The 26,806-nt window shown below is 44.5% G+C and overlaps 1 protein-coding gene across 1 annotated transcript; it reads right to left on the bottom strand.

The window, feature by feature from the left end:
- Positions 1-426: 426 nt before the first annotated feature.
- RRP12 (ribosomal RNA processing 12 homolog) lies at positions 427-24,757 on the bottom strand. Its single transcript, XM_074233220.1, has 34 exons — positions 24,518-24,757; positions 21,300-21,529; positions 19,476-19,559; positions 19,030-19,106; positions 17,316-17,421; positions 16,940-17,056; positions 16,270-16,408; positions 15,921-16,048; positions 14,467-14,565; positions 13,392-13,483; positions 12,663-12,774; positions 12,329-12,426; positions 11,459-11,573; positions 10,697-10,839; positions 10,311-10,432; positions 10,155-10,219; positions 9,898-10,060; positions 9,380-9,534; positions 8,993-9,060; positions 8,618-8,711; positions 7,826-7,984; positions 7,596-7,676; positions 7,379-7,484; positions 6,950-7,057; positions 6,520-6,677; positions 5,568-5,659; positions 5,248-5,397; positions 4,987-5,153; positions 4,630-4,746; positions 4,404-4,453; positions 3,463-3,535; positions 1,646-1,707; positions 1,175-1,257; positions 427-988 (listed from the first exon to the last, which is right to left on the bottom strand). Exons 1-34 carry the CDS (start codon positions 24,654-24,656, stop codon positions 886-888), a joined length of 3,855 nt encoding a protein of 1,284 aa, XP_074089321.1. The 5' UTR covers positions 24,657-24,757; the 3' UTR covers positions 427-885.
- Between the last annotated feature and the right edge of the window lie 2,049 nt (positions 24,758-26,806).

Below are 26,806 nucleotides of genomic sequence, written 5' to 3'. Positions count from 1 at the left end.
TTAATATTAGCTAGAGCTGTGTGGCCTTGGGCAAGGCACTTAACCCCATTTGTCTTACAAAAAAAAAAACCTAAAAAAAAATAAAAAATAAATTATTTTATCTAATTCTAAAAATAATTCCCCTAGGAAGACTGGTACATACAGTACATACAAGTCTGAGTCTTTCTCTAGTTATCTACTATTTTTTATTGTTGTTCAGAACTGCTTTGTAGTTGTAGTTAAGACCATTCTTTATCTACATGGTTTAATTCCCAGATGCCTCATGTGTCCTTTCTTAAATGACTTTTTTCTTTCTTCCTCCTGCAATTCCTTCTAGATGGTTTTAACTGTCCTCTGAGAATGAAAGCACAGTTGGGCTGTATTTGCGTCAAAATAAACAAAAATATTCATGAATAAAAAAAAATGAAGCAATTCTTAACAAGGGTATTCAGCAAACCCAAGTTTAATGCACATCAGTGCAGGGGAATACACTCTTCTGGTCAATGAGTGACCAGCAAAGCAGATGTATGTGTACATGCACACAGATACAGACAGACAGACAGACAGACACACACACACACACACCAGCAAAGCAGATGTACACACACACACACACACACACACACAGCTGAGGCCTCCCTGGCATCATCTTCTGTAGCCAGGGTCCGTGGCTCTTTATATAATATAGAGTCCCCTAGGCAGAGAACACTCAGATGAGGATTCCTCCAGAGCTCACACCCTCACAGGTCCCAGGCCCCCTTAGGCCTTGGTAAATCTCTGAAACAGCCTCTAGTCCTGTAGATCACTCAAATCATTTTCCTGGTTCTTTGGCACTTTAAAGTCATGAGCACTCCGGCAGGCAGCTCAAAACAAGGATTGGGACAGCAACCCCTGGGATCTGGGACTTTAGGCTCGATGCTGCTTCTTCCGGTTCTTGTGCCCAGCCTGGGCCCCACGTTGGGCAGCTTTCACCAGGCCCTTAAACTGCCCTTGCATCTTTGCCTTCTTCCTGTAAAACCAACATTATATAAATAAGTTCCTCACTCTCTGCTGAAATAATCTGGTTGTTCCCTGTCTTCCTCCTATTACCAAAGTTTTTGGAGACAAAAGCAAAGACTCCACCCAGGGGCTTGAGCCATGATCTGCACTGCTCCATATCCTTACCTACTCACCCAATCTGGCTGCTGGGCCATACCTGTGATTGAGCTTGGCTCTGTTGAGGGGGATGTAGGCATAGGGGTCAAGGCGACCTTTCTTTTTCACATCACCTCTTCCTTTCTGCTCAGCCAGAGAAAAGTAGAAATTGAGGGTTAATCAGTCCACAGCCCCCTTTTAGCCTTGCCCTACCCTCCCACCCGCCTCCAGGACTTAGAAGGCACAGTCAATGTTTTACCTTTTGTCTGGAATGACCTCCTCAGCTAGACAAACAGGCCCTCTCTTTTTATTTGTTCCAGGATTCGAAAGCCCTTCTCCTCCCAGTCTCCCTCTACTCCTACTCACTGGTTAAGTAAACTGCTCTTAGGAAGCTGGTCCCAAAACAAAATCTGGCATTCCCCCTTTCCACTCTTGAACCCTGGTAAGTGCCTCTCTCCAAGCAAGGTAATAAAGGCCAATGATACAAGAAGATAAAAATCATTCCAAGAAAGGAATTTCACATGACTCTTACCTTAGCCTTAAAATCAGCCCCAGGTTTTTTGGCTAGTGGGCGGTGGATTCCAGAACCTCCAGCTAGAAAGAGAACAATAGCAGAAGCTTAGTTCAGGAGAAGGTGCCTATTGAGGGCTCAGCACAAGTAGCAGTGACCACTCTGCCCCTAAAAAGCAAGGATGAATAATATGGCTCAACAGGGGGAGAGGTAGGAGGTAGACAGTTGTTGGTTGACTTGGAACCACCATTTTCACAACTGGTTCTTTTCAACATCAACAAAAGCCAAAAACCCAAAACACCTGCCATTGATGGAGAAATTGATTTTTTGCCCTCTCCAATAATCTGAGTAATACCAGTAACTTGCATCTGTACGAAGCCTCGGTTTCAAAAGCACAGGCAGTCTAGAGAAAGAATTATGGACTATGTAATTTTACTATCTCATACTTTATTTTTCTTCCTTAAGGATATGATTTCTGTCATCACATTCAACTGAGATCAATGTACAACATGGAACCAATATAAAGACTAACAGAATGCCTTCTGTGGGAGTGGGAGGAGGGAAGCAAGAATGGGGGAAAAACTGTAAAACTCAAAATAAATAAAATATTTCTTAAAAAAAAAAAGCAGAGGCAGCTGGTGACACAGAGGATAAAGCATAAGGAGGGTCAGAGATCAAATCTGGCCTCTGAAGCTTACCAGCTGTGTGACCCTGGGCAAGTTACTGCCACCCATGTCCTCAGCTGAAACAGGCCCTCCCAGGCTGTGATCAGGCACAGTGCCAACCCCACCAAGTTCCTGCCTGGCCTGCCCCCTCCCATCAGAGGGCCTGGCTGTAGTCCTAGCTTGGCCTCAGCTTCTCCCATAATTATCCAGGGTCCGGTCACTGGCTCAGCACAGCTCATCTACTTTCTAAAAACTCAAGATCACTCTGCCATCCTACCTGCCCCGTCCCCACACGGGCACACACTTCCCAGAAGCCCTGCCATCACAGATTAGGAACCTCTGCTGATCATTCCTAAAGGGTCAGGAGTCAATCTCTAGCTTGCCTCTGAAAACATACCAGGGTCCTCAGTTGAGAGATTGTCCCTCATTCTGGTCCCAAGTCAACCTCACTTGACAAAAGGAAAAAAGTCCCAAGAAGGAGGTGACTCTAGTTTTCTTGACTCAGTAATAACTTTCTAATGGTTATTTTCAAGTCCTATTTCTGCTTTGCCATGAGGCTATTAAGAAACAAGAATAGGGACAGCTAGGTGGCACAATGGATAGAGCACCACCCTGGAGTCAGGAGTACCTGAGTTCAAATCCAGCCTCAGACACTTAATAATTACCTAGTTGTGTAGCCTTGGGCAAGCCACTTAATCCCATTACCTTGAAAAAAAAAACCTAAAAAGTAAAAAAAATAAGAAGAATAAAGCATCTGGAAATTCTAACTTCAGGTGGTGAGAAAGCAAAATGCAAACAATTACAATCACCAGTGCTCTCAACAGGCCTGCACCAGAGCTGGTGAGCTCTCACCCTGGGCCTCTTCCTCTAGAGTGGGTCTACAGCTGGAAGGGGACAACCTACTACCCAAAGGTGTGCCATGAAGGGTGGCTTTCACTCCTAGAAGCCTGGGTCATTAACAAGACATGGCAAGAATCAGCCCAACTCTTCCTAGGGTAGTCTAAGAATGCTGTGATCAACTTCAGCACGAACAGAGGGTTTGGTATGAAAAGTCCCCATCCTCTCCCTCTGTGTATCCTGCAGTCTTTCCCCTATCCCCAGTATCTGTGCCTCACTTCTCTCACTGGGGACCTGATCTTGTCCATGGTCGGGGCAGGGGCAGGATTTCCTCACCTTTGTACTGGGATGGGGACTCTGATTCTTCATCATCACGGTCCTGCCAGAGCTTGAGTTTTCGGGCTTTTTTCTGTGAAGAGATAAGATAACCAGAATAGGCACTTACCACAAGGGAACTAGGGTCTCTTGTCTGGTGGGCAACAAGCATTTCCTAGATGCTCCTGCTGGGCCTGGCCTGTGCTAAGCACTGGAAATACAAAGAAAGGAAAAATAGAGTCCCTACCTTCAGTCTGCTGGGAGATTAGGTGAACCCCCACTCACAACACAAGAATCTACCATGAAAAAGGAAGGGAACCTCAGAGAGGGGGAACTCTCAGGAAGAGAGGGGTTTTTGAAGTGTCTCTTACAGAGTGGTGGCTCCCAACTTTTGGGCTTGGAATCCAGAAAAAGCAAACATCTCCTGCAGACAATACACACACACACACACTTTCACATGTTATGCAGGTGCCTCTGTGATCTATCCATGTACAGGTATGGCTGAGTTTCAGCAGCCCCATCCCCACACAGGTGCACACTTCCCAGAAGCCCTGCCATCACTGGGGCTCTATGAGATTTTGACACCACAGATTAGGAACCTCTGCCGATCATTCCTAAAGGGTCAGGGGTCAATCTCTATCTTGCCTCTGAAAACACACCTCAGTTCGGAGGTTGTCCCTCCTTCCACAAGGCAGTTGATCCAAATGCTGAGAGGATTGTTCAGTGGAATGGGGATTGGATTGGGAGTCAGGGCCCTGGGTTTGAATCCCTGGTTCTCTGACATTCTCTTGGAGCAGCAGCCATCACAGGACTGAGTGTCATATGATGCTAAGCTGCTGCCCCTGGCTGATCCTGCTACAGACTCTTCCCCACTGAGCCAAGACCAAGCTTCAAAGCAGACCTTTTGCCCAAATATTAGGTAGAAATTCAAGGTGCCCTGATCCCCAGGGGGCAATACTCACACTCAAGGTGCACACTTCTTGCTTGAGGTCAGGCAACTCCTCCTCTACACCTGTGGCTCAGGAAACAAGCAGCATCTCAGGGCAGGGACGCCTTGAGGCCTTGCCCTGGCTGAGCAGCCCCCCCACCCCCGCACCATCCTGGTCTCCAGAGAACAGGGGCCTTCCCATGGGAAAGGATACTCAGTTGCCCATTCAGGAGGGGTGTTGGGGCGGATCTCCCACACACCTTTGGCACCGTCTCCCTCCTCCTGCTCTTCACCCTCAAGGATGATGAGGCGCCCATCTGCGCTGAGTTTAAAGTCATGGTCCTTCCTCCTCTTCAAGCTCACCTTTGGCTGTGTGGCTTAGGGGGGAGAAGGGGAGGCATGAAGAGAGAAGTCTCTTCCCAGGAATCACCACTTCACAACACACCTTCATTCCCCAGGTGAGGTATCACACAGGAGAGGTCCCTAGTCCACACGGCAGGATCTGCCCAGGGCTTTTCCAGCATTGTCAGGGGAGCGATGGACACCAGACAGGAAGTGCCTCCACTCAAGGACAGGGTCACCTCCTGAACCCCCCAGCAGCCAGGCCCTCTCCTTACCCAGGACTCGCTGGGACACTTTGGGATCCAAGAAGTTGAGAGGTTCATCCCCATCACCCTCTTTCAGCCATGCCCTGCTCTTCTGTCGTGCCAACTTCTGATCCTTGCCCCTGGCTGGCTTCTCAGTCTCCTCCTCTTCCTCTGAGTCAGCCAAAATCTCTTCGATGCTGGACAAAGAGGGAAGGAAGGAGTGCCCCACCTTCTACCTAGAGCTGGGGGCAGCATCCCAGGGAGGAGAGCAACGTTGGGGTGTGGGCTTACCTGTCTCCTCTGACCTGAGGAGATTCATCTTCCTCTCCCTCTAATGCCTGCTGCAAGGCCCGCTGTTTCTTGGAACGGGCTTCTGCTTTGCGGATGTTCACCAAGACTTTGTGATAGTCCTCAGGGAGCAACCCCTTCACCAGCTCAAATCTAAGGGTGTAAAGGAAGGAATATCAGCCAGTCTCCATCTGGAGGCAACAAGGGACCAGCCCAAAAGCAGAACCACATCTATTTCCCCCATCCTCAGATGTGGACAGCAAATCTACTTCCCAAGAAATCCCCTTTAAGTTTCTTCTTCCAACTCATCCATCTTTACTGACCCAAATTTGCGGATAAATTTAGTAAACAGGTTCCTGAGCTTCATTCGGAAATGGCGGCGCATGTCATCCATCAGGTTCCCGATAGCTTCCATCTGTTACAGTGGAAACATCAGGTTACAGGGCAGGCAGCAAGCCAAGAAGCTGTCTCTGACCAAAGCAGGGAAGACTGCAAGCAGATGCTTCTGGGCCACCCATGTTCCTAATTCTTGGACCCTTGCCCAATGGCCCAAATAATGGTGCCCTTTAATCTGCTGTTACACATCCATCGAAAACAGGCCCAATTAAGGATGACCTGCTGCCTCAGTGGGCTTGGAAGAGGCCCCAAGGCAGCCTCCAAAGAGTTTTCTTCCCATTTTCCCTGAAGAGTTCTCTCTCTCCTCCACGAAGACTGCCCCACAGCCAGCTTATCCTTTTTAGCATACCTATTGTGTCCAGGGGGCAGGGACTGTCTCATGCTTTTGCAACCCTTGTAGATGGTGCCTAGCACAAGGCTCAACACACCATGCCCACCTAGTAGGAATCTGGTGAACTGACTTGACTTAGCAAGGGTCCAGAGAGAAGACAGAAGTGAGTGAGTGAGATTCAGGAGAACCAAGGTCTAGGCCTGTGTTATTCAAACCAACCCTTGGGCCTGGCACACCCATTTCTAAGAGAAGATCAATTTGTTCTGGGCCTCATATTCTGCCATCTTGTGATGAGGTGGGGGCAGTGGAAGAAGGGGACATGAGATGCCTGATGAAGGCTGGGCAGTCCAGGGACCAAACACAGGATGATACTTCAGGATCTTCTCCAGCACCAGGAGGTGCTGGATACCTAGAGCAACTGTCTGGTGCTAGGGAGAGCAGAGTGACTTGAATGATCCCTTGGGGAGCTTTTAGGGAGGCCAGGACTCCAAGGCTGGGTTTATGGCTTGCCCCAAACAGACCACCATGATGCCTGGGCTGACACCTACCATTAGCTGCAGGTGCCTAGCCAGATGGGTCATATCCATAACCAGCAGCACCACCTTTATGAAGCCCAGAGCAGACTTGACCACATCACGGGTACGGGAGGCCAGAAGCAGGCAGACATTTTTCAGCAACTCCTCTACGGTGTCTGTTCCCATCAGACCTGCAGCGAAGGCACCATCTACATGTCAGTGATCTTTCCGACTCCCAAGCAGCTCCATTCCCCACTCTACCCATCATCCCCCACCTCTGCTATGGAGAGAATGGAGAAAAGAAAATGTGAACCATTTGGAAAAACAACAGGCAGAAGCCAGGCTCATTCTGAATGAAGCAGAGGTTACTGTGATAGACAAATTCTCCCCACCTCTCCCCTTTCCTTGCTTCTACTTGCTATTATATCTCTCAACAACACCCACCAGAAAGAAGAGCTCTTACCTTTAAACTCAAAAAGAAGGTGGGTGAGAGCCAGGATGCTGCAGCTGATCATGGTGACAGAGCCTGCGAGGCCAGGGTAGATCAGGAGCAAGTACCTCTGCAAAGCAGCTGTGCAACAGAAACCAGAGTGGAAGCATTCTCCATGGGAGGCCAGACTTTCCTCCTTCCTGTCCAGGTCTCACCATGGACCAAAAGGCAAGCCTTCAGATGAAGGAATTTGGGCAAGAAAATGGCCTTAGGTCAGGGAGGACACTCTGAGGGAATAGAGGGAAGAGGACACCTGGCTGCCCTGTTTTCCACAAGAGCTGGGAGTTCAGGTGAGTTTCCAAAAATGATATCCAAGGAAAAACGAAGATGCTTTTCAACTGCTCCCAGATGAGCCAATAAGCCCAGATCCCCTCTGGACCTAGCTAGTGGGGCCTTGCTCACCTTCTTGGTTAGAGTCAAATCGAAGGAAAGCACGTCCCATCTCTACCAGCAGCACAAAGGCATTCTTTCGAGCTCCAACTGACACCTCCTTGGTGCAGAGGATTACCTGCGGCAGACACCCCCAGATCAGTCCCCTGCCACCACATCGACCTGGGCCTAGCCTCCTACTAGTCCAGGCTCCAGGGTCAACCCTCCCCACAATTCTTCCCTGCCCTACCTCAGGAACCAGGGCAGTGATAAACTCTTCATGTTCCGCTGTCAGTTTCTTTATAATATGAATCAGGCACTTCAAACGGGGCTGGAGGGAGGCAATTTGTAGGGGGGGTGTGGGGGTTTGGTCTTGTCCCCAGTTTCCATACAATGGCTTCCTTTAAAGGAATGGCCCTCCCGCACCCCAACAGAACCTTGTCCCTTCCCATCTCTGCTGGATGCCCCTGACCATCTCACCCTCTTGGCGGGGGAGGCAGTATTCCGAAGGGAGTCCAGGAGGGTTTTCTTCAGGTCACCCAGGTGGCTCTGAACAAAGCTTTCTCCAGGACCTTCCGGGCTGGCACACACCTCCTCCAGCACCCTGTAGGCCTTTTTCTGCATCGTGTGCTCCTTACTCTAAGCAGAATGGATGAGAATCAGGAATAAGAAACATTCCCCAGTTTGTTCAGATAATGCGTTACTGGATCATAAATGTCAAGATGCAATAAATCCAGTAGAATAGTGGAATTCTAGTATGGAGTCGTGCAGAATAAAGAAAACGAGCCAAAAACATGAAACGACTATATTACTGAGGAAAAAAAGAAGAGAAGAAAATCTGGGTCAAATACAATGTACAATACTGACACCACTCTACCCCAAGTCTTCCTTTCTGCTAACAACCACTAACTGCTCAGTCTCCTGATGCCATCAGTCATAGTCATAGTAATCGGCAACATTATCGTCACTGTTTTCAGGAAACATACTTTTCAGGGGAATCTAAGCATTGCAAACGTCTACGGTGTCAAAACAGAGTAATGAAAAGGCCAGACTTCATGTTGACTCTATGGCACAGTTTAATTTGCTGCTCTCTTCCTTCTCATGGAAATTCTTCATCTCTCAAGACTCAAGCACAGTTGGGAAGGGGAGGGTGCTTGGATAGGAGGGTGTTTTCCAATACCTCATTTCCTGCCCAAGCATGGTCTAGGGGACTACTGCACCTCATCTCTCCTGACTCTACCATCTTTCATAAAGAATACTACAGAAGCTCACCTCTAGATAGGGACAGATTGTACGGTACAGCTTGCTGATAGAAGCTTCATCAGCATGGGGTGCCATGGCCACAATCAAGTCCAAGATAGAATGCCTGTCAGACAAGAAAAGATACATTTAGGCTTTAATTTGGGGGTAGCTGATGTGGTGGCAGAGGGAGGGAAGGAATGACCCATGACCACTTGACAGTGTTGGTCCACCATGGCTCCCAACCCAAGTGGCCCTGTCTCACTGCTTCAAATTGCAGGAAAAGCAACCCCAAGATACCTCCATAGAACAAGCCTCCTCTAGCTTCCACCTCCTGGAGACCCTGAGGAAGGAGATCCATTGCTATCACCCCAGACTAGCAAAGAGAATGCCTTTCAGTACAATTACCTGGTGAAGTCTGAGCTGGCAGGGTCAAGCACTTTCTCACTGGCTTTCTCCAGGAATCCATTCACCAGCTGCAGATCCATAGAGAAATAAAATATCGAGGGGTCAGGGTTTCTAACCCCCATCTCTAAACCCCAAGTCTAGACTTGAGTCTAGACTGAGATTATCTACTTGCAGCCTCTACCCCAAAAGCTTTGCAAGCAAAACACACTGAAGAGTCTAGCCTAGCAATGTCACTAACCTTCTCTGCCCATGGGGCAAGGGCCCCTACAGCATGACTACAGTTTCTGGCTTCTGAATTGCCCCCCTGCCTCTAGGCATTTCCCCTCTTCTCTTTCCTCCAGTTTGTCCACCCAGGCTTCCAAGGTCCATCCTTCACCCCAAGCTCACCTCTGGCTCTGTGACAGTGAGGTAAGTTTTAATGGTGTCCAGCACAGCCCGCCGGGGAGCAGTGCTTTCCCCATCTGCCAGTGGCTGCCCATATACATTAAATAGGATTGGTAGAAAATTCTTGGCAAAGCGTCTGACTTCAGCACGATCCACTTCTGCTCCAGAAAACATCACAAGCCCAAAAAGGGAAAAGGAGGAGCTTGGTTAACCTCAGAAACTTGTTAGATTAGTGCTGAAGTCCCTCCAAGTAGCCCAAGGCCCTCTCCTCCAGAGACAAAAAATAGTCCAAGGCAGGTTGACTAGCCATGAGCCCAAGTGCTCCATTACTCTGGTCACTGCATTTTGCTGATTACCCAAATATCAACAGACTGACTAAATGAACTGCTGGGGAGTGGTCAATCACATGTGGCAGACAGGGCACAAAGATACTAAGTCGACCTCAGGCCTTTCCCCTCTCCCCTACCCTGGGAGGAGAAGGGCCAGAAAGAGTCACTGGCTTTAGCAAGATAGCACCATACCTGCCTCACAGCCCTTGGTGATCAGTGTCCGTAATGCCTGGCACACTGTGAGCCGCAGATCTGGACGTTCACTGATGGCTGTGCCCAGAGTCTTTGCGATCCCTTTGAAAGAGGTAGCCACATCAGTGGGCTTTGTACAGAATCCAGGCAACAGGGTCCACATCTAGGGAGCAGAAAGGGAAACAGTGTGTCAGACTCGGAATGGCTCCTCTTGCCTCCCTGACCCCCCCAATCTGGCAGAAGTGCTTGCACCTCACCTGCCACTGAAGAGTCTCATAGATTTTGGACTCCATGGTTCTCCCCTCCTGAGCTAGTTCTGAAGCTGCAGCAGGAAACACGGAGACTGTGGTTCTGATTGGCCCTTCCAAACCTATCAGATAACCCAACCTGCCCTCAGAGAGAAGTCCTAGTACCTCTGTTCTTCAGTGTGGCAGCCAGGGGCAAGAAGTAGCTCGTGAAGAAGCCTAGCCGTGTGTTATGGACATGATCACGAATGACAGGCAGTAGCCAGCTCCGAGGAAATTCCAAATTCTCTCTAGGGAGAGAAAGACACCCCCCCCCCCCGACAATGACATGAAAGACTGCCAGGAAGTTGGCAGAAAATAGAACAGATACCTGGGTCTCCAGGTGAGACTGTCATGGCCAATGGCCAATTAATTAGTGTCTCTTTGAGGGAAAGGGTAGTAGGATGCCTAGAGACAGAGATGAGCATCTTCCCTTGCTAGGTACAGAGCCACCTCCCACAGAATGAGTGCCCTGCTCAACACCAGCCTCCTTTATTTCCAAGGTCCATACTTACTCAAAGCCATCGATCTCTAAAGGCACAGCTTGAAGAACAACCTCAGGGCCCATGCTGGTCACTGCTGCTCCCACGGCCTGATCCAGAGCCATTGTGTGAGGGAAGTGCGGGGACAGGCGCAAGTCGCATAGGGACTGAAGACACTTGAAAAAGAGGTAAATTAAAGGGAAGAGACCCATCACTAAGGCCGCCAAGAAAACCCTGCTCCAAGCAGCTGTGGAGAGGGTCACTGCCACGCCTACCCAGCCAAATACTGGCAGCCCATGCATGGGAACCTACGAGGGGGTGCTGCTGCCCACCAGGTTCCTTTTTTTCTTCTAACTGGTGCTTTATGGGGAGCTTGTCTCCTGGTAACTGGAATGGCCTAGATTAATATTACACACCTTAAAAAATCCACCCCATGATTCCCCAGAGAAACTGCCCCATGCAGATAGCTCTCAGAGGCCAGGTTCCCATTCCCCCTTACAAGGTTTTCCTGCAAGTTCCCTAAACTTTGATCCATATCAGGCAACCTGGTGGCAGTCAAGGTCCCCTGCCAAGCAACCTAATGAGTTTCCATACCCGAGGGACTCTGTTAGAACATCTGTTTTCTGAGACATGTCAAAGTCATCAGGTCAAAAACTCAAAGATAACATTCTTGATGTCTCTTCTCCTTTTGTGTCCTCATTATATGGACAAATGACCCAAGTCTCCCTATCTCCCACATATAATTGAAACACAGCAGCCCAGAGAGCCTTCTTGGTCTACATGTAGCCAACTCACTTTCCTCATGATGATGTGAGCCTGTTTCCCACAGGCCTCAAAGAAGACATGCAACAGTTGCAACACCAGATCCCATACCGCGTGAAACTTGTACGTCAGACCTTCTTCCACAGCCCTACCAATGAGAGAGCAACTTCTCAGGCAAGTGATCAGTAGGTATCACAGACAAGCTGGTCAGGATGAGGAGGGGCTCTCACAGGGTCCAGGAGATGGGCCCGAGAAGAAGACACCATTCAAAAGGAAAGCAACAACATCCATCCTGACCCACAATCTCTATCTATTCTACTAATGTTAAGTTCAGAATTTAAAAATACTAAGAGGCTATGTTCTGATTTCCAAAGCCTGTTTAAAGAAGGATTTAGGGTCAATGGCTTTATTGCCAGAGTGTCTTAGCAATGTGGCATTTTTTCCAGAAAAACTAGACTTAAGTTAGACCATCTGATGAAGTTAGAAGAAGGAAAGGAGAACACTTGAGAAAAATCTAATATAAATTAATCTCTGAGATGTCAATTAACCAAATGGACCAATGGTTAAAAAAAAAAAAGATTCTGAGGATCCTAAATCATGAAATGAAACACATCAAGTATCCCAATGTTCTGGATTTCCTCTCTCTCTTTGGCCAGTTTATGGCCAGGGTATTGAAAGAGGAGGGAGGATAGCCAATGTGGTTGCATGTACCATCAAATGTATGCTATCTCTAATGTTGAGGAAAGGGAGGGAGATGTGGTAAAAGGATAGATCCAGAGCCGGATGGGACAAACACTCCTTGAATAGTCCTGTGGGTTCACAGTTAAGACCCAAGTTGTAAAAAGTTTCTCTATAAAACATCCCTGTACTCTCAGGTGACCCCATTCTATCCTGTGTTCTCACCTGAACATCTTGGCAATGTACAGTGGGGACCCTGAGGCAGAAGAGGACACTGGGCCAATGTCAGCCATCTGGGGAGCAATACACTCTGTGAGGAGCACCTGGAGGAGGGGGAGTTAAGAAGTCAGTCAGCAGATATCTGTGAACAGAACTCTCCTTCCTTGCAATATGCCCACCTCCCTTGAAGGCAAACCTTCCATCCTAATGCTTCCCCAGCTTAGGCAGAAAGGTTATTACACATTATAGCCATGAACTACCCCAAAGTGGGCAGAGTCCTGACCAGAGCAGAGGGCTCTGGGTTACAGAGACTTCTTCCCTGGTCAGCAGCACAAAATACCTTGAGGCTCTGGGAGGCAGCTGTTGCCACCTGTGCATGTGGTGAAAGAAGACAATTCATGGCAGCCCCAAAAAATCGAGGTAAATGCCCCATACCAAGGTCCCGCTGCAACCTGAAAAGACAAAGTTTCTAAGTCCTCTAAGGATCCAGGATTCCTTAAGCAAAAAAAAAATCAGAGGATTGGAAGAAAAGTCAAGAAATTTTCTAAGCTAATGTAACTTCTTTCCTTCTTTTCCCCTTCTTGAATACTTGAAAAAAATCCTACATTTCCAGAACTTGAAACCTCAAAGGGACCTTAAACAATCCAACTCAACCCTTTCAATTCAATAAGTCAAGCAAATCGACATCCAGAAAGTAAGTAACTTTGTCAAAAGGTCCATCCTTCCTGGGTGACCCAAGCAGGTGCAGAACACCGTCTAGGCTCTTCTCACTGCCTCATTGTAAGCTGACTCTCCATTTCCCTAAGATATTTAGTGTGGAAGGTATCTGATACAGACAGAATGAGATTTGACAATTTGTCTCTTCCTCTTCAACTGCTGGACACCATTTAACTGATTTGTCTTTTCTTTGCTCCAACTGCTTCCTCCCAACCTCCCAAGGAAAAAAAACCAGAAAAGAAAAAAAGAACACATAAGCCATGAAGCCACCATGATTGTCTTTGGTCCAAGAGAGATAGTCAAATGTTCAACCTCCTGGGAAACATTCCTGGGTAGAAGTCCCCAAGCCTACCTGACCAGATTAGCATGGGCCTTCTCCATGACCATAAGCCAAGCAAGCAGAGGCTGTAAGTCATTCTCACTGGGAATGTAGTCATAAAGAGCCTAGAGGTGGAAAGATGAGGATAAAACCAAGGAAATAAGCCTCTGAGCACAAATTCAATACCAGCAAAAGCTACACCAAACTAATCCTCCTCTCCCTGAGCTAACAGTTGCTATTCTCGAGTATGGCTATGAACCAAAGCAAGTCCAAGGGCCTGCTGAAGACAACCTGGGGCTATTCTAGGTCTGGTCAAGTACCAACTGGCCACTGGGCACAGAGGGTTTCTTAATTAGATTGCACAAATTTTAGTCTCAGGAAACCAAACACAGGTCTGAATAAAACTAATAGATTACATTTATTTCTCTGTACATTACCCACTTTAAAGCATAACTTTAAATCTTTGGTTTGCAAAGAGAAGCTTCATTTAAAAGCTTTTTTTATGTATATAATTGACCAGATATCTTGAGGGAACTTTTCCAAGTAGAAACTCATTTTCTATTTTTTGTTATGGTCAGAATTTAACATCAATACAATGTCTTCGAGGTTCTTTTGGGTTCTGGCTATTGCAGTGTTCCTGCATGAAAATTAGGCTACCTCCAATTTAGTATACCACACAGAACTCCCAGATTCAAGAGGATCTCCTATATTTTCTCTTTCCATCTGAAGGTCTCATAACCAGGCTGGATACTCTAATCCTTCAGGAAAACATGCTGTCCATGTTTCTCTCTAAAGGGCTCTTTCTGGTCCTCTGATGACACCAGAGCTTCACTCCTAGTACAAGGCTGGCCCTGACTGTACCTTCTATGCCCTCTTCCCCTCCTCAAGAGGGTAGGGGATGTTTTGTGCTTCCTTGTGTGCCAGCCTTTTCCTGGATAGTTGGAACCAGTCAAATGTGCCTTTCACTCTTCAGGACTGGAAGACCCTCCACCACTTAGTTGTTCCTCTTCTCAATAATGCAATCTGCTGGGCAAGCCCCCTTTCTCTGCAGAACCCTTTCAGAGTGATAGTGCTCCCACCCACCCCACCACCTCCCCCCAAGCCTCACCGTGATAATCTGGGCATTGAGTTCTGCTGAAAGGGTGTCAGAACTGGGTTTGGCATGGAAGAGACCGTGAAAAGCTTGCATGGCACAGGCAGTCACCAGCTGGGGAGAACATACGAAGTCAATCTCCAATAGTCAGGGGACTATTGAGAAACAAGTAATACAAGAAAAGTAAGGGGTGGACAGGCAAATATAGGCCAGGCACAGATCTGGGACCTCACTCCAGCTAACTGACCCTTCCATTCAGCCCAAACACATACAATTTGGGCACATCAGTAGGACCAGTTTCCTGAACCCCCAGAGATGTTTTCCTTACAGACAGAGGAAGTCATTATAAAAATCATACAACTGAGTTACAGGGATATTTATGGCATTTTAGCATCACCAGCCTGACTTTTCCAATAATCCTACACAAAGAGATGAGAGAAATCAGTCTGAATTCTGTAATCAGAAATGAGGGGAAGCCTCAGGTCTACCAAGTTTGCATACTACTTTGAACAAGAATGTTTCCTGAACTCTGATTGTGAAGCAGAACCCCAAAATCTCAGGCCTGAAAGGCCCCCAGAGATACTGAGTAAGATCCATATTTCTGTGTCCTAGTAGTCGTGGAGTCTTTGCCCGACTACCTCCACTTCTTAATGATATGTTACTGTGGGTCAAAAAGAAGTCTAATTTGATCATTCCATCAGTACATCAATCAGGGACAGTTTTGGGCTATCTGAGATGGAGAATACCATCTGTATCCAGAGAAAGAATTGTGGAATTTGAACAAAGACCAAAGACCTTTAACTTAAAAAAAAAAAACCCGTTATCTTATGTAATTTTAATATATCTTATACTGTATTTTTCTTCCTTAAGGATATGATTTTTCTCTCATCACATTCAATTTAGATCAATGTATACCATGGAAACAATGTATAGACTGGCAAATTGCCTTGGGGGGTAGTGGGAAACAAGATTAGGGGAAAAATTGTAAAACTCAAAATAAATAAAATCTTTGGGGGGGAAAAAAGAAGTCTAATTACTTTCCACAATTTAAAACCTTGAATACCACTATGCTATTCCACTACCATCTCTTTCATTTCCAGGCATGATAATCCCAGAATTCCCTTAGTTGAACCTCCACTGGCACTACTGTCAAGGTTCTTCATTATTCTTGGTGAAGAAATCTTGGACAGAGACAGCTAGGTAGTGCAGTGGACAGAGCACTGGCCCTGGAGTCAGGAGGACCTGAATTCAAATCTAACCTCAGACACTTAAAAATTAGTTAGCTGTGTGACCTTGGGCAAGTCACTTAACCCCCACTGTCTTGCAAAAAAAAAAAAAAAAGAAGTAAAACAAGAAAGAAATCTTGGATAAGAAGTCAAAGACCAGAACCAGGGGATCCTGAGGGAACTCCACTCGGGCCAGTTCTTCTGGCCCCCTGACCTAGGTCCACCCTGGCTGGGTGTTCTTACCACATGGCTGAGAGTCATGACCCTCAGCAATGTTTCACTGCAACTCTTCACCATGGCCACTGGGAAACATGGCAGCAACTCAGTGAGCAGTGTGAGCACATGCAAGGTGGTGGTGGCTTCTTTGGAGCCTAGAAAAGAAAAAGTAGCATCACACACATTCACACTTATATACACAAGCTCCTTCTCTTGCTTTCTCTCTCCCTTCCACACATCCCCCCCCCCCACCCAGGTCACTCAATTCCCTGAATCCAAGCAGATAGAGAGACATGCTACAAAAGATGGCACTGCCTTGTCACCCAGGCCTCAGATCCCCTAGACACATGGCCTTTCCTAGATTTCGCTGCTCTACCTCCAGACTTCTCTATCTCCTGGATACAGAATTTGGCAGTGGAGAGAGCAGCTGGGTGATGTGTGGGGGGCTTATCTCCAAAGAGGAATTCACTGCCCTTGAGGACAGAGCACACCCCGTGCTGGGCTGCCTTCCGGACCTGTAAAACAGGAACAGTGTGGGGGAAGTAGATTAGTGTGCATGGTCCCTCCCTTCGAGAAGCTAACAACCTCAAAGTACACTGTACAAAAGGAATTCAGGGAAGGTGCTCTGAGAACCAGCATCATTTCAGCAGAGACACTACTCACAAATCCCTAGGAATACCCTACAGACATCTATAATGTCCCCACTGAACAATCTTTTCAGTTTTCATACTTCCCAAATTTCAAGTAGAACTAGTCCTCTGTGCATCCCTGGAGACTGCTTGGGTAATGCAATGGGTCCTGTTTCCATATCACAAAATATTAAATTGTCTCCCATTCTTATTTAATTAAAAAAAAAAAAGCCCAGCTCAATTAAACATGATCTCCAAAGGAGGTTCTAAAGATGCACAGAGAATTCTCCACTATTCCCAATTCTAATCAGTTGCACTTCCAAAAATCCCAAGCTCAAGTCCCAGTCCCATGCTTCTGAGACCAGGTGAACTTTGAGAGAATTTCCACATCACCACTTCCCATCCCAAGAGGCTCACCTTGGGTTTAGCATGAACAACAAAGCTCAGCAGCCCATGATACACCTGGTGGGTGACAGGGTAGCTCCAGGCTGTCAGGTCTTGCTTTCTTAAGAGAGTAGCCAGGCAGGACAGAATCTGGTAAAGATACAACATTAGTACCACCCAACCAGTCATATAAAAGAATACCCTAATCCACACAGAAAGTACTGCTCTAGGGCTCTTGAGAGACCCAAATAGGAAATGAATATCAAAGCTTTCAATCCCAGAGAAACAAAGGATCAAATTCCTCTCTTAAACTCCTCACACCTCTACTTTCATATTATACACACTCTATCTGCTATCTCCTCAAAGGCAAAATCCCCTATAGAGAATGAATGATAGCTGGAAAACTCACCCATCGGAGTGCTGCTGTAAAGCCAGCATTGGCCTGAGCTGACAGAACATCCATAAAAGCTTTGGAGGTATCAGAGAACTTCTTAATGAGCACAGGGCTGGGAACACTAAAGAGAGGGGAGCACAGAACAAGTGTTAGCTGAACCTTCTGAGTCCAAGGTCCATTCCATTCATAACCATTATAAATGTATATATGTATGTGTATGTGTGTGTGTGTGTGTATATTATCAATAAATCAACTAAATTTTATTAGCATCTAATTTAAATAAAATTGATTTCAATTAATAAAGTGTAACAATTTTTTAGTCACTAATGTCCACTGGATCTTGGCTTGTACATTTTCATTAACTTTTTCTCATACACTTACAATTAGTGTGGACTATATTTTTTGGCAGGGTTTCCTCACTTTGCAACACTAGTTCTTTACCTATTTTTGGTACTCATATTTGTGAGTTTTAATTGCATCACAATAGTTCATTACTTTTGGGTACCACAATTTATTTAACCACTCCCCTATTATTACCCATTTAACCAATCTCTAATTTTTATTACATACAATGTTACTAGGAATACTGTTGAACAAAGCTTTCTTTCTTCCTTTTTTTTTTTGGCTATGCTAACTTTTGATGTTTATATCCTAGCCTGAATTTAATTAGGTCAAATGGTATGGAGGTATGATTACTTTTGTAACTTTTACTGTGCACTAATGACTCCTCTACAAAAATATGCTGCACATTTTTAATTCCACCAGTAATAAATGACTTGGTCTGTTAGCTTTAATGATTTTTGCCAATTTGATGAGGTATAAGGAGATAACCCTCATTTGTATGGATTCGTATCTTTATTAGTGAAGATAAGCATTCTTTGGAGCCATCAATGACAATTTATCTCCTCTTTCAAAAATTGTCTATTCATATCCTTTGCCCATTTAATCAAGCTTAAGTGGCAGTTATTGCAATGCCTTTTCAAATTCCTTAAATCTGAAATGTCAGGTTTACAATCTGTCATATTTTGTTATATGTAATTTCCCTCAGTATCATTTTTCTCTTTTTTATGTTGTACACAAATTTAACATCATCAAATACATCAACCTTTTTCCTAATTCTTTCCATTTCTAGAATTTAAAAAAAAATTCATCTCCCCTCCACAACTAAAGTTATCATTATATTCGATTTCAATTCATTTTTTAAAAATCTATTTTCTGCTTATTTGTTAGTCAGCTGGAAATCACTAGAGTGAATGGTAATCATTTTCCCACTTATATGCCAATTACTTTTCCCAAGGACATTTGTTTGCTATTTTTCATTTTAATTCTGTTATTTCCTATTCACTTACCAAACCACTACTCTTGTGTATATATAATAATTTACCTAGCTACCTGGATCATCTATTCAATTCCATGTTCTGTTTCTGCTTTATTGTCTAAAACCAGGTAATTTTGATTATCACCTCCAGGCTTAATTCTTCATCTAACTTTAGGATTCTTAGTGGCAACAAAATGTTCCTCTTAGCCATCCCTGCCCCACCCCACCCCCATGCCATAGAGGTCTCATTTTGGAACCCAATCTTCACCCAAGCTACCAATATCCAATCTTCCCTACCCTAGAGTTCATGAAAGCACTGGACCCAACACTGTGATATGAGAAGTCTCCCTCAACCCATCTCTGCCTTCAGTCTCCAGAAATCTGAAGATTAGGAAAGGAGCTCAGACTCACCGCTTCAAAACCAGATTCAGCAAATAAACCACAGCAGCCAGAGATTCTGTTGACTCCACGGCTTCCATTGTTGTCATCTGAGGCACAAAGAAAAAAAGGAAATGGAATACACACACATATATGTATATGTATGGGGTGAGAAGGAATAGATGAAGAGAAAGCCATAACATGCCACAGTTAGTATTTAGCAGTTCTTATTCTTGGAGAGCTCCAGGGCTTAGTGGCATCCCAGCTTTGGGGAAGAGAGAATATGGCAAAAGGTTTTTATTTTTAAACAACCTGGTAAACACTATCAACTCCATTGGACAACACTGCCCTTTGTTGTTTTTATATTTCAAGACCTCTGCTAGACTACATCTTTTGAATCTGTTCTGTTAAGGAGTATGTGGGACTCAGCCAGGGCTGAAAATACAGCCAGAGCTTCTATTCCATTATCCTAAACTTACCAGTGCAGCAAAATATTCTGTTTCAGTTTCCTTTCCTCCCTGGGAACGAATCACTTCTGTGACAGCAGCCAGGACTGCACAGATCTAGGGGAGAGAGAAGGGATCTGTGAACCAGAAACCAGCATATCACATCAAAAACATTTCTCCCTCCTGAACTTAATAATTAACTTTTTCCCTTTCTAATAATATTTTATTATTTTCCCAATCGCCTGTCAAATCAATTTTTAGCATTCATTTTTACAATGAGTTCCAAATTTTTCTCCCTCCCTCTTCTCTTCAGAAAATGGTAAGCAATTTGATACAGGTTATACATGTGCTATCATGTAAAATATATTTCCATATGAGTCACAATTGTGAAAGAAGAGTAAAAGAAAAAACATGAAAAACAAAGTAAGTTGAAAACAGATGTTTTAATCTGCATTCAGAATCCATCACTTAGATATGGATAAGCACTTTCCTTTGTGAGTCCTTGTATTTGCCTTGGATCATTGTGTTGCTAAGAGCTGGGTCATTTTCACGTTTGCTGTTACAGTCTACAGTGTTTTCCTAGTTCTGCTCATTTCACTTTGCATAAGTTTGTACAAGATTTTTCAGGTTTTTCTGAAATCTGTCTATTCATCATTTCTTATTGCACACAAGTATTCTACTATATTCATATACCACAGTTTTTTTCAGTCTCAAATGACGGGCGTTCCCTCTATTTCCAATATTTTGCCACAATGAAAAGGGTTGCTACAAATATGTTTTCATATGTAGGTCTTTCCCCCTTTTTAAATATCTTTGGGATACAGACCAGTAGTAGTGGTGGTTGTTTGTCTCTCTTTCTCAAATAGGATCATGACATCAGGGAGATGGCGCCATGACATGCAAGTGAACAGGATTTAAGTGAGGAAGGACTGTGCAAAGTCAATGAGCCTCACTTTCTCCTCAGGTATCACCTGGGTTCAATGGCAAGATATAGATCAGGATGCCTGGAGATGGTTCTGAATGCAGTGAGAGAACTTTGTCTTTTTAAGCTAGGATCTTTACTAGGTCTCAGTTTGACTCAGGCAACTCCATTTAGTAATTAAGGTTAAGTAAGATATGAGCCAGAGAATGCCCTTTTTTACATAGAAAAAAAAATCAATCAGTGAGGGGAAGATCTGGATGATTCTGGTCAAAATATAAACAATTGCTATTTATATTTACTCTGAGCCAATCAGGGCCTCAAACAATGACCTAGATCTTAAAAGGGATGTATTGTTGTACACCTAGGTAGTGCACTGGAAAGAGCACCAGCCCTAGAGTCAGGAGGACCTGAGTTCAAATCTGACCTCAGACACCTGACATTTACTAGTTATGTGACCCTAAGGAAGTCACTTCATCTTGTCACATATCTAGAGTCATCTCTGGCCCTCCTAATCCTTTTATCTGGTCATCTGGTCACTGGACTCAAATGACTGTGAAGGAAAAAGTACAGCTGGTGACTTAGCCCAGTGTTCCCCCCTTCTCACTCAAATCTAATTCATTTGTCAAACCTGTCACCTTCATCTCCAGGATGTCAGGGTCTTTTTTGAGAATGAAGGACAAACTAATTGTTAGCCAATAAATAAGTATTATTGCTGGATCAAAAGGTATGCAGTTTAGATGCCCTATGGGAATAGCTCTGCTCCAAATTGTTTTATAGAATGATTGGATCAGTTCACAACTCCACCAGCAGTACATTAGTGTTGGACAAATCAATTTGTACCCAAGCTTAATAATCACTTGATATCAAGGTCTGGGGCTGAGTTTTAGAAATCAAACAAGGTCCACACAGCATCTCAAGAAGCCCTTAACTCATACCTCTTTGTGAGCAGCAGAGTTAGACTCCCAAAAGCGCTGCACCTTGCTGAAGGTGACATTGGTACAGTCAGAAAGGCCACTCAGGAAGGTGCCTGAAGATTTCTCAGAGAGTGTTGGACCAGCTTCATCTTCAATGAGGGACTGAGCCTTCTCTCCTCTGGCCATCGGCAGAGGTCCAGTTTGTAGCTCATTATGCAATTTGAGGGCATCAATGGTTAGATCACTTTTTTCTGAGAAAAACAGGCATAGAACTAATCCTCAGGACAGAGGTCATTGGGTTTTCTTTAATCTCTATCTATAAACATAATCCTATCTATAAACATAATTAAAAATGTTCCATCAACAATGCCAAAGTTACTGAGTTTCTCTTCTTTACCAAACTCTCTTCAAGTATGGCTCCATTTGCTGTGTCTATTTCCTCACTATTTACTTCTTCATTTCCTGAAACCTTAACTTCTTTTACCACTATCCTATTGAAACAGCTTGGAAGCCACTAATGAAAACTACACTAAAGTTATTCTTGTCTTGACAAATCCAATTAGTCTTACTCTAATCTTCCTCCTTTTTTTTTTAAAGTTTTTGCAAGGCAAACAGGGTTAAGTGGCTTGCCCAAGGCCACACAGCTAGGTAATTATTAAGTGTCTGAGACCAGATTTGAACCCAGGTACTCCTGACTCCAGGGCTGGTGTTTTATCTACTGCGACACCTAGCCGCCCCTAATCTTTCACTTTCTTAAGCTCTCAGAGGCATCTTGCTCAACTGATTGTTCTTCTGGAAAATGGCTCCTCTTTCCAGATATCCTACATATAGACAATTCCCTAAGATTTGCTTATGCTCCCCATTTCTTTTTATACTCTCTCCTTTGGAAATCCATTCAACTCCAATGGCTTCCATATACACTTCTATTCAGCTCTATCTCCATCCCCATTCTCTTCTGGATCCTGGATCCTACCTATCCTGTATCCAGTCTCTGCCTGGATGTCCCACATAGTCAACACTCAAAATTGAAAGCTACTCCTCCTCCCCGAACCAGCTGCTACAATTCCTTTTAATAAAGGGCATTGTTAAATTCCAAACTTAGGGATTATCCTTGACTTCCCTCCCCCTTCCCCTTGCCACCTATATCCAACCAGTCACCAAGTCTTGGCTAGTCTATCTCTAAAGCATCTCTTGTATAGGTCCCCATTTCACCTTGGCACTTCTTGCTTTTTGCACTAGGAAAAGTAATGAAGTCAACTCTCTTATTCATAAGAGGATGCTTCAAACAATCACTCTAATGCTCCCCTCACCATTCTGGTGACTCCCAGATCAAAACATCCCTCCTAGCCCCACTTCCCTATATGTTACCTTCCCCTATTAGAATGTAAGTCCCTAGAGGGCAGGAATTGTCCTGCTTTTTTTTTTTGTATTCCCAGCATTTTATTCATTCCACAGGTTTTCACAGGTTTTCCCCTGGCTTAGAAGCTATCATTTCCTGAACTGTACCTTCAAAAATGCCTCCAGTTATTAGAACCCTCCTTTCCCTTAAAATTACTTTGTAAAATTCTTATTTATCAATCTATGGCCCAGAAAGTAAATTATTTGAGAGCAGAGTTTTTGTTGTTTATCCAGGAAAGTTTAATGAATGACAGGCACAATTATTTCTTCAATCATCCAAGCTAAAAATTTTACCTTCAAGGAATTTTTGATTCTTCCAATCCCTAATTCAGGAGTTCTTAATCTGGAGTCCAATTATTTGTGTTTTTAAAAAGTATTGTAGGGGCAGCTAGGTGGCACAGTGGATAGAGCACTGGCCTTGGAGTCAGGAGTACCTGGGTTCAAATCCGGCCTCAGACACTTAATAATTACCTAGCTGTGGGGCCTTGGGCAAGCCACTTAATGCCATTTGCCATGGAAAAACCTAAAAACAGTATTGTGTGTTATTTTAACATAATCACTTTCCTTTGTAATCCTTAGTGCCTTAATCACTTTAAAATGTTATTAAGTTTCAGCAAATTGTCAATAGGTCCACATGACACAAACACAAAAAATTCAGATCCCTGGCTCAAATAAGTTGCCAGAATCCTGTCAATTCTATGTTTACATTTTCTATCCCTTTCTCCCTTTCCAGCTATTCTATGGGAGACCCTCATTAACTTAGCTGACCTATTCCAATAGGTTTCCCAGTCCCTAGTTTCCCCCTTTAATTCATTCACAACCAGATTATTTTTCTAAAGCACAGCTTTGATGGCACATACCATCCAACAACCGACTGCCTACCACCTCCCAAATAAATCCCAACTCCCTGACCTTGCCTTCAAAGCTCACTGTTCTCTGATCCCAGTTCACCTTTCCTGCCTTACTTCTCCATTATTATTGACCCTGTTCCTACTCTATGTGCTTCACTCAAACTGATCACTCCAAAATTTCCACTTTCCCCAATTTTATCTGGCCCAAAAGTTGTCATCTGCACTCCTCCTCTAATCTCCTCTCCACCACTCCAATACTTTCCTGCTGTCACGACATTGTTTAATAAAACAAAGCTGAAAATGCCCACTTTTCCTCCCCACCTTCCCGCATTGAATCCATTCAGAAGACTCAAGGGCCACTTCCCTCCAGGCAGAACAACCCCATCATTTCAAGCAATAACAGCACCAATCTGTAAAATGTCTACTGTCTGCAACAATCAGGGACAATCTGGGGCTGTCTGCAATGGAGAATACCATCTGTATCCAGATAAAGAACCGTGGAGTTTGAACAAATTTTAATTTAGGAAAAAACCCTGCTATCTTACTGTCTAATCTTGTTATCTCTTATGCTTCATTTTTCTTCCTTAAGGATGTGATTTCTCTCTCATCACACTCAATTTGGATCAATGTATACCATGGAAACAAGGTAAAGATTTACAGATTGCTTTCCGTGGGGGGGAGGGTAAGATGAGGAGTAAATTGTAAAACTCTAAATAAAATCTTTAATCAAAAAAAATTTCTACTGTCAAAAGAAATTCTTTACGTTTTTTTTAAAGCTCTTTCTTAAAAGCTTACACAGCTGCAACAGGCTATTGCTTACTTTCCTACTCTTCTTCCTCCCTCCATCCCCCTTTCTCGCTGCGTCACAGCTGAAGGCCTCCCGGGCTCCCCCGCGGGGTCCTCATCTTCCTCGGCCCCTCCTCAGAAGGAGCAAGTGAAAGCCCCCGCCTCCGGGTCACCCCTCCCCCGCCCGGCGGGCCGGGCCGCTACCTGAGGGCCGGCTGAAGAAGCGGCTGCGCGCGGCCTGCCGGTGCCGCCGGCCTTCGGGATTGGAATCGCTGCTGTGGCCCTTCTTCCAGCGCTTCAGCTTGGTGGAGGCGCCAGACGGCAGCTTCCCAGACCGCCCCATGGCTGGGGGCTGTCGGCGGCCGCGACCCCCCGATCCGCTCCCGCCGCTCGCGGCTCTCGGGGTCACCCGGCAGCGCACGCAGAACCCACGTGCGGCTCCGAGCGTCGCACTTCCGCTTCCGGCCAGTCACTTCCGGCTCCCTTTCCCCGGTTACCAAGGAGAAACTTGTCAACATCCGGTTTCTCTTAGGGAAGCCACGGAACGGAGATCTCCGACTCAGCGCGCACTTTTCGAAACTGGAAGATTCCAGGGAGTTTTTGTTCTTGTAATGTATATCTATCGAGACCGTGTTAGAAATGAAAAAAATGGTTTGTTGCTGTTGAGTCGTCCGCACCAATATTTGTGTACACTATTCACCTGACTTTTCACCTCTGAGGGGAGGGGGGTAGAAAGGGAAGGTGGAAGGAAATTACGTAACTTAAAAATATGCACATGCATGTGGATGAATGTTGAAAAACTTTCATGACATGTAATAGGAAAAATAAAATAATTTTAAAAAGATACCGGATTGGTTCGCCATTTTCTTCTCCAGTTTATTTTACTGATGAGGAGACTGAGACAAACTGAGTTAAGTGATTTATCCAGGGTCACACATCTGGGAAGTGTCCAGGGTCAGAATTGAACTCAGGAAGATGAGTCTTCCTATCCACAGTGCCACCTAGCTAGATAACATTGGGAGAGAGGGAAGGACTGGAAATCTAATTTTATTTAGTTAAATAATTACCAATTGCATGTAAAAATTTTTAATTTTGAATTCCAAATTCTCTCTCTATCTCTCCCTCCTACCCTTTCCCCAAACTTGAGAAGGCAGACAGTATGATGTTTATTATTATATATATATGTACATATATATATATAATTTTATTTTCTCTTAATTTTACCTTAAAAATAATTTTTGGGGGCGGCTAGGTGGCGCAGTGGATAGAGCACCGGCACTGGAGTCAAATCTGAGTTCAAATCTGGACTCAGACACTTAATAATGATCTAGCTGTGTGGCCTTGGGCAAGACACTTAACCCCATTTGCCTTGCAAAAACTAAAAAAAAAAAAAAATTAAAATTTTGTGCTCCAAATTCTCTTCTTGCCTCCTTCCTCTTCCTTAAGGAAGCAAACAATTTGCTGTAGATTATACAATGACATAAGGCTTTAATGGGGAAAAAAAGAGTGGCATTGTGTTTTTACTTAATTTTGCAAATCTATTTTTTCAAATATCTATATTCAATCTAGTTTCTTTATGTTGTTTTATTGGGTTTTTTTTTTAAGGTTTTTGCAAGGCAAATGGGATTAAGTGGCTTGCCCAAGGCCACACAGCTAGGTAATAAGTGTCTGAACTCAGGTACTCCTGACTCCAGGGCTGGTGCTCTATCTGCACCACCTAGCTGCCCTGTAACATAATATTTTAATGGGGGAAAAGAGTGGTATTGTTTTTTTTTTTTTACTTAATTTTACAAATCTTTTTTTTTTCAAATATCTATCTCTATATTCAATCTGGTTTCATTATGTTGTTTTAGTTGAAGTATGTGAAGAAAAACTGGCCTCACAAATAGGTAGTTGGAAATGGGAGGAATATTCCAATAGATGAATAACATCTTAGTATTATCATGAAGTAGTTTTGACCTTAGGGATTCCTTGAAAAGGGTGTCTGGGATTCAGAAGGAATCCTGGGACCACACTTTGAAAACTGTTGATTCTGGTAGCCTCCATTGCAATGTCTCCTACTACCCAATTAATCTTCCATATTTCCTTTTAGTAACTGCTAGCTATGGCAAGGTCCATTGAGTTTAGCTCCCTGAATCCCAGCAGTCTCCAAGACATAAAACCATTTAATGTCAGACCTGAAAGGAAGGATGTCGGACGCCATCATTTCACAAGTGAGAAACTGAGGCTCAGAGAACAAATGATTGGCCCCATATTTACACAGATACTTTGTAGCAGATTTAGGACTGAGGATAGTAACTTTACAATTTACTTCACAACAAGCCTATTTTATAGAAGGGGAAACAAATAAGGCAAAGTTGATTTGCTCAAGACAAGGAGTGAACCAAGTTTTCCTTTCCTTTTTTTTAAAGGCAATGGGGTTAAGTGACTTGCCCAAGGTCATACAGCTAAGTCATTATTAAGTGTCTGAGGTCACATTTGACTCAGGTCCTC

The sequence above is a fragment of the Macrotis lagotis genome, chromosome 4 (genome assembly GCF_037893015.1).
Source record: "Macrotis lagotis isolate mMagLag1 chromosome 4, bilby.v1.9.chrom.fasta, whole genome shotgun sequence".
NCBI classification, from domain to species: Eukaryota; Metazoa; Chordata; class Mammalia; order Peramelemorphia; family Peramelidae; genus Macrotis; species Macrotis lagotis.
Note: the sequence above shows the minus strand (reverse complement) of the source record. Positions and strands in the feature narration are given on the sequence as shown.